At 43.3% G+C, this 14102-nt stretch overlaps 1 protein-coding gene across 3 annotated transcripts in view; it reads left to right on the forward strand.

Moving 5' to 3' along the window:
- Nucleotides 1-3905, forward strand: part of Cyp39a1 (cytochrome P450, family 39, subfamily a, polypeptide 1) — an 84060-nt gene extending 80155 nt beyond the window's left edge. For all 3 annotated transcript variants that reach the window (NM_018887.4, NM_001285948.1, NM_001285947.1), the window contains one exon: nucleotides 2378-3905. In NM_018887.4, coding sequence (NP_061375.1) covers nucleotides 2378-2449 — 72 coding nt within the window. In that variant the 3' untranslated portion in view covers nucleotides 2450-3905. The remainder of the gene's footprint in view (nucleotides 1-2377) is intronic.
- The last annotated feature ends 10197 nt before the right edge of the window (nucleotides 3906-14102 follow it).

The following is a 14102-nucleotide window of genomic DNA, read 5'->3' on the forward strand; positions in this document are numbered from 1 at the left end:
CTGGGCGTGTTAGACCTACCCAGCGGCCATACCCTTAAAGAAAACTGTCTTGGGCTGGAGAGATGACTCAGAGGTTAAGAGCACCCTCTGATCTTCCAGAGATCCAGAGTTCAATTCCCAGCACCGACATGGTGGCTCATAACCATCTGCAATGAGATCTGGTGCCCTCTTCTGGCATGCAGGCATACACGCAGGCAGAATGTTGTATACATAATAAATAAATAAATAAATAAATAAATAAATAAATAAATAAATCTGAGTGAGAGCAAGTGAGCAAGCTGTCTTCTAGTAGCAATTATCAATTATCAATAGCTCCTCAGCTAGAAGTGGGACTTTGCACTCCACATCCCCCACCCCCACCCTGTCTCCATGCTAGGGTTTAGCCACTGTCAGCTCATATATTCCTGTTATGTCTAGGAAGCATAGTTTCCTGGTCACCTACCACCTTCTGGATCTTATACTCTTTCCACCCTCTTCAGAGATCCACGAGGCTTGCAAGGGATATGATGTAGCTGCCCCATTGCACTTCTGTCTTGAGAACAAGCATTAACGAAGAAGAACTCTCAGAAGCTCAAGAGGGAGTACTAAATACCCTTCAGGAAAGCCCTTAGCTGCCTTCTGTGCATTTGCCAGAACAAAGGTCAGAGCCAGGCTTTCTGAAAACTGGGTCCTGGTGCTAGAGAGATGGCTCTATGACCAAGAGCATGTGCTAGTAGATGACTGGAATTGGTTCCAAGCACCTACGTTTGATGGTGATTACTTATAATTCCAGCTCAGAGTATCTTTGCCCTCTTCTGGTCTGTAGAAATTGAGCCTGGTTCTTCCTCTCAGCCCCATGCTATCAGAAATGAGACTCAGACTTAAAAGATATTTACAAATACCTTGACCATATTGCTAACCTTTTTTTCCTGGCTAGCTCATAACATAGAATAGCCCAACTATTCTATTCTATATTATGCCATGTGGCAGGTGACCTGTGCTCAGGTGCCATACATTCATTTAGTCACATCTTCCCCCAGGCAAATCTCCTGTGCCTGGCATTATCCCATAATCCTGTCTGCCTCCCAGTTGTTCTACCTCCTACTGGCTCATGGATTTCAAATCTGAGGACCGTGCACTGGATGTCATTGTCAGAAACATAGACACCCCAATTCAAGGTTTACAGAAAGGGTTCAGATGATTTTGACCCTGTGATTAAATATAAATGGGGTGTGAGGTCCAAACACCAGAGCCATGATAAAAGGGGTGGTATAGAAGACTGGAAGGCTGAAGAGAATGTAAGCAATCATATACAGATAAGACTTACTGTAATTACTGGCACACAGGTTGGCATGCATAGGCCATACACAGTTGAGCACAGGCATACAAGCCTATTACCACATAGACTGCAGGTAGGAAGGTATGTTAGTTGCTTTTCTGTTGCCTTGGTGATTTACCATGTCCAAGGTAACTCCTACAAGGGAGTGTTTCTTTGGACTTACATTTCAAGAGGGATAAAAGCTCTTGAAGGCTTGAGGGCGTAGCAGCAAGCAGCAGGGATGTCAGGAGAGAAAAGAATCTGGGAGTTACATCTTGAACCACAAACAAGAAGCAGAAAGACCAAACTGGAAGTAGGGCAGGTTTTTCTATCTTAGAGCCCGCCCCCCAGTGACATACTTCCTCCAGTGAGGTTGCTCCAGACTCACCACTCACTCCTAATTGGGGAATCAAGCATTCCAATACTGAGACTGGGGGGACGTTTCTTTTTTGAGCCACCATAGAAGAGGAAGACGAAGGTACTCACCTCCAACCCCAAGGTCATGTTTCTGTAGAGCTGTACAAAAGTGGCATTGTATCAGGAATAGTCATATATCGTTATATGCCTGTTTTCCTTTTGGGTTCCCAGGCATCTGCTGTCAGCCATCATTAGCTGACTCCATCCCCTGGGTATGTGGTGTCAGCCATCTTTTGGATAACTCACGCCCGATATCTGTATCAGTGTCATGTGGTCTGAAGATAAAGTGGTACAGTCAGCCTTCTACTTCCTACACAAGGTGTCCTAGGTTTTGAGCCATGGATGTATTAATAGCCTTTGTTGATTTACGGCATCCTCTTCAGTCTGATGAAATGAGGGGTATGGAGCAGGCAAACCTGTAAGCCATGGTGAGTGTATTTGGAGCTGAGAGATTATTAGAATAAAGACATCTTTCTCCTCTCTGCTCCTCAAATGGTAAAGTGGATGCCTGATGTTTTGAAATTCAGCCATACAAACATTTCCCAACCTTCTGGCCTACCCTCCGTACCTTTTAGACGAAATCACAGGCAGGCAAAACTTAGGTCTAAAAGTGTTGGCTTCCATCTCTTAGTTTCTGTATTTCTTCTGTATCTCTGCTTTTAGAGTTCTCGTCATTTGGTGGGTGTCCCCCAGCCTGCAGGGAAATGCCGGATTGAATATAAACAAAGAGCTTGACTTTCATTGGGACTCAAGAGATTCAGAACCTTCTAGAGGAGTGAAGCTACGTGCCCAGCTACTATCCTCCCAGCACCTCGACCTAAAGACATCCTACTGGCTCATGGATTTCAAATCTGAGGACCGTGCACCAGATTTCACTGTCAGAAACATAGACACCCCAATTCAAGGTTTACAGAAAGGGTTCAGATGATTTTGAAAAAGTTGATAAAACGTTGGAATTTGGCTTCATACATAGCCATATCAAAACTTCAAGTAGAAATGTCACTTTCATAGAAATATTTGTATGTTAAATTCACTGTGAAGGCAACATACATAAAAAATTCTCTTTTTGCAAAAGAACTACAGTGGAGGACACTGAAAAATTAGATCAATTCTAGATATTTTATATTTTCAAAATATGGTACTTAACTAGACCTTGGAAATCTTAGGCTTATTGATGCCAACCGCTGCAGACATGCGTAGTGCTCAGAAATGTAGATAAATAGTGTTTTACGATATTGGTGGGGCTGAGTTCCCATGCCGCGGTCATTCCTGTACTCTGTTATGCCCAGGGTAGCGTCTTCCTGTTGGGGATAGCTAATCAGTGCACACTGACCGAGGCATTGGCTTGTATGTTAGCTAAGGGGGAAGCACTCTTTTGAATCAAATGATCTTTGCTCGTAGTTTGACAAAGATAACATTTTTACTCATATGTAAGAACGCGCAGTCTCATTATGTCTGGTTATACCATGTCTTTGTGGTATCCCTGGGAGACCTGCTCTTTTCGGAAATGAAACATGAACAGTGGATCTGGGGAAGAAGGAAGGTGGGGAACGGAAACTGGGGTGGGAATGTATTGTCTTAAGAGATGAATAAATAAATCAATGGATAAAATAAATGCGCATCTGGTTTTGTGCCAGGTAAATAACTGCACATGAGTCTGGTTTTTGAGTCTTAGGACAGAGGAACATTTGCCATTACGTTCTGGAGAGAAAACACAGCAGATCCATGGGAACATAGGGTTTTCCTGAAAAACGGCACCATCATTCATCCGCCAAAATCCAGTAAGAGTTCATCTCTGACATTTCATGGTGGCTGTATATCTCTTCTCAGGCTTCTTCCCTTACCTGTCCTGGCTCCGGCTCCTGAAGTTGGAAATTGTTGACTCTCCTTTTCCTCACTGACAAGGACACAGGTCTCCAGAAGACTGACCAGTGCTTTCGAGAGTGTCCACTCTTCGCAATGAGTGAATTGATTCTGGAGCTCAACTGGCAGCTCAGAGCTTCCCTCAGCAGGCTCGGTGCACTGGAGAAGGCAGCTCCCAAGTCCACAGCAGGGTAGTGTTGCAGCCCAGCCTGGCAGGTTCTGCAGTAACAGCTGTTTCCTGTGGGAAGGGATATGCACTACCCAACAGCCAAGGCCCACAGTGAAATGCTATATTTGCTTATATTTGCATAAAGTTGAACTAAATTTCACAGGCTGATGTCTGCCTATTCTTCCTTCATAAGGGTTATTGTTCGCTCATATGTCTATGTTCTATAAGAACCGTTGTAGAAAAGGAAATCTGTAGGCGTGTGAAATAATGAAGTCAGTATTTGGAGATCCCATGCTTTCTTAAATATATATTTCACTGGGTATTTTTTCACTTTTTAAAAAATTTTATTAGATATTTTCTTTATTTACATTTCAAATTCTATCCCAAAAGTTCCCTATATCCTTCCCCCGGCCCTACTCCCCTAGCCACCCACTCCCACTTCTTGGCCCTGGCGTTCCCCTGTACTGGGACATATAAAGTTTGCAAGACCAAGGGGCCTCTCTTCCCAATGATGGCCGACTAGGCCATCTTCTGCTACATATGCAGCTAGAGACACGAGCTCTGGGGATACTGGTTAGTTCATATTGTTGTTCCACCTATAGGGTTGCAGATCCCTTCAGCTCCTTGGGTGCTTTCTCTAGCTCCTCCATTGGGGGCCGTGTGATCCATCCAATAGCTGACTGTGAACATCCACTTCTGTATTTGCCAATTTTTTTTTATCATATGTAATATTCTTGTATTAACTGGAGTTTCCTGGAGTCAGAGCCTGAGACTGACTTGTATGCAGATAGTTTACTTGGGAGGCAGGAGACAAAGGGCAGGAAGCTAATAAGCCCAAGGCCTGTATCAGCAGGCTGTATGTGTAGCATCAAGGGTTCAGTTTGGGACAAGCTGAGAAGTCTCCAGCCATTGTTCAGCTGAAGGGTAAGAGGCGCGGAGACTGAACACTGAGCGGCGACTGTTAAGCTGTGCTCTGAGGGCAGGAGCCTGCAGGCTCTACAGCTTTGCATGGGTAGTTACTCTCCAGCTCGCCATCGTAGTAAGCAGATGAGCCTGAGCTTGTCTGGATTTTCTGAATCCGTGAACTGGGCTGAGGCTGAGGGGACTTGGCACAGGGGCACAGAGACATCTGATGAGTTCTGCTCCTTGCCTTTCTCAGATCCGTTAGTGCCTTGCTTAGATCCACCACACCATTGTCAGCATGGTGGCCGCCACATGGAGCCTTTTTAGGTTTGGCTGAAGCTGCCTTCATAGTGTTTTAAGCATGGGCCTAAGGATTTCTCCACTCATGATGAACAAGAGAATGTTTTGCTGAGTCTAAGACGAACTTTGTAAGTGGCCAGATAAGACAGGTATGAGCTGTGTGGTGGTGGAACACAGCATCCTGTACAGCTTGCAATCCAGACTTCTATCTGCTCGTAGTATCGCCACTCACACCAAGAGCTACAAAATCATGTTTGTTGGAATCTCCTAACAGTCTCAGAGATGGTGGAGCAGATGAGGAGCCAGAAAGGAAGTGCTGATAACTCCCAAGAGTCCTTGAGGGATGCAGGAGAGGTTCTTCTGGCCCCCTTGGGTCCCTCTGTCTTAAGGAGTTGGTTTCCTCTTAGCATGGGTGCTCTGTAGTAAGCATCAAATCTTTTTGGCTTCTGAGTCTTGTGCTCATCTGTACTGGAAAGAGACCAGCAAGCATTAGAAGCCACTGTAAAGACTGGAGTAGCTCCAAGACTGCATTGAGTCCTATAAGTAATTGGATTGGATCCAACTGGAGGCCTCGGCTGTCTGACTGCTTGAGAGAGGCACTGGCAATAAGAGCACTTGCCTAGGGAAAGGTGAATCTTGGCTTTCCAGAATCTGCAGGGACTTTATGTTATAGCCTCTGTTTTTCTTGCCCTTGGATGCATATGACAAACTGCTTAAACCCTGGCAAAATGAAGATGATAATGAGAGCTACCCAGTATGCATCTGTCTGTATTTCTGGGTCATGTACATGAACATGTGAATGTATATGTGTGAATCTACTAAAATAATTTGAAGAGCTTATTACATTGCTTAATTTTCTCTTGCTGTGATAAAACACTATGACCAAAGTAACTTATACATGGAAGGGTTTATTTCGGCTTATGGTTCCAGAGGGATGAGACTCCGTCATAGCAGGGAACCAGGGCTTCAGGAGTAGGAAGCTGAGAGTTCTTATCTTAAACAGCAGACAGAAAACAGAGAGAGTACACCCACCCGAAGTAACATATTTCCTCTGACAAATGCTGCACCACTTCCCAAACACTGGCGCCAACTGGTGACCATATTCAAATACCTGAGCCCACAGGGGACATTTTCATCCAAACCACCCTAGAGCTCTGTTTAACTGCCTGAAAGGAAAAAAAAGTTATTAATTATAGATTTTTCAATACAATCTTTAATATCTTATTTTTATTTTGTTATTTTATATACATTGTTATAGTTCTTGCTTGTATGTGTGTGTGAGGGTGTCAGATTCCCTGAAACTAAAGTTATAGTTTTGAGCTGCCCCATGGGTGCTGGGAACCAAACTCTGGTCCTTTGGACGAGGACCTTTACCACTGAGCCATCTCTCCAGCCCCTAATTACAGATTTTTAAGTTATATTTACTAGTTAAACAAACTGTCGTGTTCCCTTTATATATTAGGCCACAAAGATAAGATTTAGCCATGCAGAGAAATGTACAAGAATGAATTCTTTCATACATAAAATTTATGAGAGTGGAAAGAGAAGAAAGGGATTTGTGTTTGACTGTTGGAATTGAATCTCTACTTCTTTGATGTCTGGATTTGATCATTGTTAGATAGCATTTCCTGTTGTCCAGTCTGGCACGAAACTGACTATCTGATGATGCTGCCTTTGAACTACTGATCCTCCCGTGCCCGCATCCCAAATCCAGACATTACAGGCATGCACAAACATGGCTGACTCCATTTATGGTGCTTTGATACTTCCTTGATTTGTCAATGAGCTGAGGCCTACAAAAGTAGGGCCTGCCACAGGGCTTCCTCGGTCTTTGGATGAATCTTATACAAGTTGTATATTTGGTTGGGAGGCTCTGGGACCTGGGCAGATGGTCAGTGTGAAGTCTTGGGATACAGATGTTTTTGTAATAGCTGGGCTGCCAGCTACCAAGTGAACTAGGCCGGGTGTGGCTGCTTCTATATTTTCTGCCTAGAACTGCCTCCTTGCTGCCCTTGCTGGGAACTGTTAGGTTAGATCACACCACCATCACCACAGCTTCTTGTTGTTAGTCATGGTTTTATCACCTTGTGTGTAAATCAAAAGTCCTCCCAAAGCCTGCCCTCCCTTCCTTCCTTCCTTCCTTCCTTTTCCTTCCTTCTCCTCCCTCCTTTCCTTCTTCCTTCCCAAAGCAGTGTGATTCTGATTCAATTTTAAAGTCCATTTTTTTCAAGTATTTTCTTCATCTCCCTGTCATTACTAGGAAGCCAGCACACCATGGAGAAGAGATACGGTCGTGAAAATAACTCTCTCCTTCCAGCTTGTGTTGTCAAGCTTTTGCAGTGATTTCACTCTGAGAGCAGCTACTAAATTCCATTCACATTCTGTCGCCTCCCATGGGAATCATCTTCGGATCTTCTGAGTCAGGGAGAGGAAGTGCAGTCCATGCCACAGGGTTTGCACACAGTTGCATCCCAATAGCTGCCGACTTAACTGCCAGGTGGCAGTGATCAACCTGGCTAGTGCCTGACCATTAGGTATAGTTACAGGGAAAGTGAATGGTATTTTCACCTTCCAGACATCCTTCTAGAAAATTCATTCTTGTGAATCATTCCTTCACTAGACTAGCTCAGCTCTCTGCTTGCATCCACAATAACCATCTGTTACTTCCAGCTTCTTGTATTCTCTCTCTCTCTCTCTCTCTCTCTCTCTCTCTCTCTCTCTCTTTCTCTGTCTCTCTCTCCCTCCCCCCATCCTCTCTCTCTCATCCTGCCCTGAGATTTTTGGGAAATATTAGCATACATCCTAAAGGTATATGAGTAGGTTTCATCCTTTCTCAATTTAGACAGCAACAGAATGCAGATATCTGTATGCACAGGGGATGCTTTAAGGAACTGCTGCTGTGCAGGACAGAGTGGCTGAACAGTTGTGCTCCCTTCAGTGCTCAGTGTCCTACAGTGTCCTAGCCATAACTTCCTGAATATATAGGAGATAGTGTAACCAGTGGGGCATCTGCAGTCAGATATATGTATATATATGTATAAACACACATATATGTATATGTGTAATGTATGTGTAAGTGCATGTGTATGTGTAAGTGTAAGTGCATGTGCATGTGTAAGTGTAAGTGTATGTGTATGTGCATGTGTATGTGTAAGTGTATGTGCATGTGTATGTGTAAGTGTAAGTGCATGTGACTGTGTAAGTGTATGTGTATGTGTAAGTGCATGTGTATGTGTAAGTGTAAGTGCATGTGTATGTGTAAGTGTATGTGTAAGTATATGTGTAAGTGCATGTGTATGTGTAAGTGTAAGTGCATGTGTATGTGTAAGTGTATGTGTAAGTGTATGTGTAAGTGTAAGTGTATGTGTAAGTGTAAGTGCATGTGTATGTGTAAGTGTATGTGTAAGTGTATGTGTAAGTATATGTGTAAGTGCATGTGTATGTGTAAGTGTAAGTGCATGTGTATGTGTAAGTGTAAGTGTATGTGTAAGTGTATGTGTAAGTGTAAGTGTAAGTGTATGTGTAAGTGTATGTGTAAGTGCATGTGTATGTGTAAGTGTAAGTGTATGTGTATGTGTACGTGTATGTGTATATCCCCACTGCATCTTTTAACCCAGAGAGGCAACATTTCACGCTGCAGACCCTCTGTGCCTCTGGTATGGAGCCACTTTTTTCTATACCTGTTTTTCCTCTGCAGAACAAGGTGCCTTTTCCCATTGCATGGGATCTCCCCAAATGCTCCTACCGACCGAAGGCGCTTGACCACTTCAAACTGTGGCATGAGTAGATTTCCCAGATTCCCTTGTAGTTCCGCATGACCAGTGACTGAGTTCTGACCAATGGGGTGTGAGCAAATTGGTAATGTTCACAACTCTAAGCACTGGCCTACAGAAGGCTTCGTGTGCCCCAACTTAACTTCCTTCCTCTATCTGTCAGCAGGATTCAAGGACTGGGTGTTTTGCTGTGAGGTAGCTATGGATGGATGGAGTAGCCCTAAATAGAAGAGGATTGCATCCTGACTGACCACAGAGAGAGGGGTTCCTTGGAGCATAGCCCGTGTTGCAGCAAGCATAACAAACAATACATTGTTAGGCAGCTGTGATAACCACTACAATACAGAAACAGACAGACTTTGACATTGTTAAGAAAAAAATAATAAAGTTGGGCATTTTTAGTAGCAGCAGGTGATACCTCGTGTATGTATTCGAAGTGCGATCCTAATTTAAATGTGCTGTCCTTTGGGTCAAGATGTAGATAAATGTCGCTCTCAGGCCTGGAGAGGTGACTCAGCCGTTCAGAGCACTGGCATCTCTTCCTGGGAACTGATGCAGTTCCCAGCACCCACTCCTATGGTGGCTCACAACCACCTGTACCTCCAGTTCCAGGGTATCCAATGTCCTCTGGACTCTGGGCACTGAATACATGTGGTCATATACATGCATACACTCATACACATGAAGATTATAAATCTTAAAAAAAAAAAAAAAAAAAAAGCAGAGGCAGGCAGATTTCTGAGTTCGAGGCCAGCCTGGTCTACAAAGTGAGTTCCAGGACAGTCAGGGCTACACAGAGAAACCCTGTCTCGAAAAACTAAAAAAAAAAAAAAAGAAAAAAAAAGAAAAGAAAAAAAAAGCTAACATCACTTGAAAAAATTTCCTATTGTCTTGAAGAAAACTAACATACTAAAAAATTAAATAAAACCAAATTAATTGATACTGGATTAGGAATTTATCTAACATGATTTATTATACCTCATCTATCAATAGATGAAATGTGTTGAAATATTTTAATAAATATCTCAAGTGTTCCTGTCCTATTTAGGAGTCTTCAAGAGCTTTGTATGGAGCTTGTTTTGTGACTCCAAACTCCCACAGAAATCAATTTTATATTTAATCCAGAATGTTTGGTTGTTGCCAGGTATCCACCAATTAATAACACAAGCACTAGCTTTTAAAACCAAAGCCAGGATGGAGTGGAAGGAAAGGACCCTGGAATTCCTGCCCTTGGGTCTGAACAAACAAGGAGGTTTCATGTTTGGAATTCCATAATAGCTTTTCTTGTTTTCTCTTGTGGCTTCTGCTGTAGGAGGAAGGAAGGAAGAAAAGCATAAAACAACTTAGTACTTAAACGCCGAAGGTGGACGGAGTTTTGTCCGCTGCTCATCGTAGGAAAGCTAGCAGAGATGTGCGGATGAATGGGACAGCAGTCGACTGAGGGGCGCAATAGGAAGGGAAGAGAAAGAAGTGGATGAGGTCTTGTCAGGTTCTGCGATTTCAAATGGAGCTAAGAGCAGTTCTCGAAGGGGGACCCATGCAGGAGTAAGACAGGCATGTCCTCAAAGCACCACAACGAGCAATGGGGAAATGTGTTCAAATTCTAACCTACTCTCGGGCCTGGTTAGTCTTCCTTTCTGCCTGTACAGTAAGAAAACTTTTCCTTTGACACCAACCCCCAAACTGTTTACATATTAATCAGTATGAAAACAAGCACATTGCTCCAGCCAAGCTCAATTTCCTTTGTGGGAACAGTTTCCCATGTCCCATGCTTCACCGTGTAGGTACCTAACAGTCACAACACTTGTCTGCCGTCACAGTGAGGGTAACACAATAAGGGAAGCCAGGGTGGCTACCCATTATGGTCAACTTTGGATTTAGAACCACTCAGACACGATACCTCTGAGCGTGCCTGTAAGGGTGTTGCCAACGAGGCTTAACAGAAGTAGAGCCCTACCCCACAAACAAACTACACCATCCCATAGGCCGAGATCTCGGACTGAACCACAAGGATAAAGCAAACACAACACCGGGGACCATCCTCTGCCTCACAACTGTGGGTGTGCCATGAGCCTCCTGCTCCAGCCTTCCATCCCACAGCTTCCTGGAGTTGCACTTGTCACGTGTTTTGCCACGGCAATAAGAAAAGCAATCCATGCAGAAGGCTTTAGACTTGGGGCTTTTGTGGGTGCAACGCAATTCAGACTTAGCTTCTCAGCAACTGGCACAATGCGCACACGGCTCTGCTACACCTGGACAGACGCCTCTATTTCGCTCACTGATTTGTTCAGATAACTCTCTTCCATGATAGATCAGTCAGAAATTCCAAGTCCTTGTCTTCAACCCTGTCCTGGCTTTTGAAACTGATGCTTATGTTAATATTATCGAGCCCATTCTTAGTGCTGTAGTTTAAATGAGAAATGTCGCCATAGGTTCAGACATTTGAACACTTGGTTCCCACTTGGTGGCGCTGTTTTGGCCCTGCTGGAGTCTGTCAACAGGGCGAGGCTTTGAGCGTTCAGAGCCTTACCCTTCTTCTAAAGTTCACACTCTTCTGCGTCTTGCTTCCGTTTGAGGATGTGAGCTCTCAGCTTCCCGCGCTCCTCCCTCCGCGCCTGCCCCTCCCTGCTGTGTCTCCCTGCCAGGATCAACTTTTCTTGCTCTTGAGCCAAATGCCAAAATAAACTCTCTTTTCTATAAATTGCCTTGTTGTTTTATCAGCAACAGAAAAGTTAACTAATATCCTTGGCAGCAATCAATCATTGCAGTTTAAATATAGCACTGTTCCGAAGGAGTTCAAAATCGCAAAACAAGCTTGAGATGAACCACTTGGGACTTGTATACAGACCACGCTGCTGCCTCGTTCCTCCAACCCCCTACTTTCTCTTGGTCATTTCCCCTTCATCTTTTAACTTTCTTCTCTTTTCCCTTTTATTGAAAATAGACATTTTTCCCCTCATACAATATATCCTGATTATGTGTCCCCCAGTTCCTCCATGTTCCCCCCTCCCACCCAGATGCAGCCCACTTTCTGTAGCTTAGAAAACAAGCAGACTTTTAAGGGAATATGATATATAATGTCATATAATATAATTATTAATTATAATAATTTAATTAATTTATTTATTTAATTATACATTATAATTTCTGTTGTTAGAAAACAGACTTTTAAGGGAATATGATATACAATAAACATCATATCATATCATATATCATATCATATCATATATAATGCTAAAATAAAAGCTTGCACACTGGAATAGAACAAAGCAAACAGAAAGAAAAAGCCAGAGAGAAGGTATAAGACACAAAGACCCACTCATTTCCACACTGCAATCTCATGGAAACATTAATCTGGAAGGATTTTTTTTTTCCCTCCAGTGAGACTCCCTTAGAGGAAACTAAATTTTAATTTTCAAGTGGTTATCAACTGGAGATAGCTCTGGGTTAGGGATGGGACAGATGTCCACTTCCCCTCTCAGCTCTAGAACCCCATCTAGTGCAGACCCTTGCAGGCTCTGTGCATGCTGCCTCGGTCTCTGTGAGTTCATATGTGCATCAGTCATGTTGATTTACAGGGCCTTCTTTCCTTGCTGCCATCCATCCCGCCTGTCTCTTACCCTCTTTCTACTTCTTCCAAGGGGTTTCCCTGAGCCCAGGAGGAAGGAGATTTGGTGGAGACATCCTGTAGAGGGCTGAGTGTTTCAGGGTCACCCATTCTCTTAGTAATGTCTAGCTGTGGGGGGTCTCTGGATTTGTGTCCCCATCCATTGCAGCTTCTCTGTTGATGGTTCAGCAAGGCACTGTGAATAGCAGAATGTCATTAGGGGTCGCCTTACTGTTATTTTTGTTTTTACAACAGAAGTATATGGCTTTACCCTGAGTCCTTGGGATATCTAGTCTCAGGTTCTTAGTTGCCCACTCACTGTGGAATATGAGTTCCGTCTCATGGAGTGGGCCTTAACTCAAACCAGCCATTGGTTGACTATTTCCACAAGCTTTGAGCCACCGTTGTACTAGCCTATTGTAATGGTTTGATTGAAAATGGCCCCCATAGATTCACAGAGAGTGCATTACTGGAGGGATGGCCTTGTTGGAGGAAATATGTCACAGGTGGTAGGCTTTGAAGTTTCAGATGCTCAAACCAGGCCCAGTGTCTCACTCTCTTCCTGCTGCTTGTAGATCCATGTATAGAACTCTCAGTTCCTCTCCAGCACCATGACTGCCTGCCATTCTGAAAATGGACTACACCTCTGAACTATAAGCCAGCCCCAATGAAATGCTTTCCTTTATAAGAGTTGCCTTGGTCATGGTGTCTATTCACAGCAATAAAACCTTAACTAAGGCACGTATCTTGCAGACAAGACACCATTGAAGATCAGTGGGTTTGTGGCTGGGTTGGTGTTTACATTTCTCTTTTAGTAGCCTACAGGGTACCTTCTTGTACCAAAGACACACACGTATAGGGATAAAGGTCTATGTAGGCACTAGCTTGACTTCTCCATGTTCAATGAGTTGTATATGTGTTGTCTTCAGCAATGGAGCCTGGCCATCAGCTTTAGAGAGAAACCTACAGTCTTGTCAACATCTCAATTAGATGTAACCCAATCCTGGTACTGAAAGCTTCATACAGTGAAAGTAGATAACCAGATGGAACTCTGTCTCCTGAATTATTTGGTGATTTCATCTAGATTACCTTTATATATGTATATACTTTAGAAAGCTTCTACTGTATTAAGTTTCCATATTGCCACTCAAATGCCCCCTAATTTTTGCCATCTTGCCTATATTCTTTCCCCCATCCTCATATTTCCTCCTCTGCCTGATCTTTTCATTCCAAGCTCTACCTTCAGTACATCTGTAAATATATATTCTATTTCTCTTTCTTACAGTGGGAGGTTTACCTGTCTACCCCTAGTCACTTATGCTATATCTAACCTCTGCAGTTCTGTGGATTGTTAAGTGGTTATCATTGACTTAAGAGCTAATATCCGCATATAAGCAAATATATACTATATTTGTCTTCCTGGGCCTGGGTTACCTGACTCAGGATGTTTTTTTTTTTCTCTAGTTCCATCTATTAACCTGCAAATTTCTTTCTTTCGTTTTCCTTTCTAATGGCTGAGCTTGTGTAAATGTACCTCTTTTTTTTTAATCCATTATTCTGCTGACATCCAGGTTGTTTCCTATTTCTGATTATTATGAATCGAGCAGCAGTGAACATGGTTGAGGAAGTGTCTCTGTGTTAGGATGAAACATCCTTTGGGTATATGCCTGAATGGTATAATAGCTAGATCTTAAGGGAAATAGATTCTCATCTTCCTGAGGAGCCACACTGATTTCTATTTACAAGTATAGTGGTTTGAATATGCTTAGGCCA

Source organism: Mus musculus, chromosome 17 (assembly GCF_000001635.26).
Source record: "Mus musculus strain C57BL/6J chromosome 17, GRCm38.p6 C57BL/6J".
In the NCBI taxonomy this organism is placed as follows: domain Eukaryota; kingdom Metazoa; phylum Chordata; class Mammalia; order Rodentia; family Muridae; genus Mus; species Mus musculus.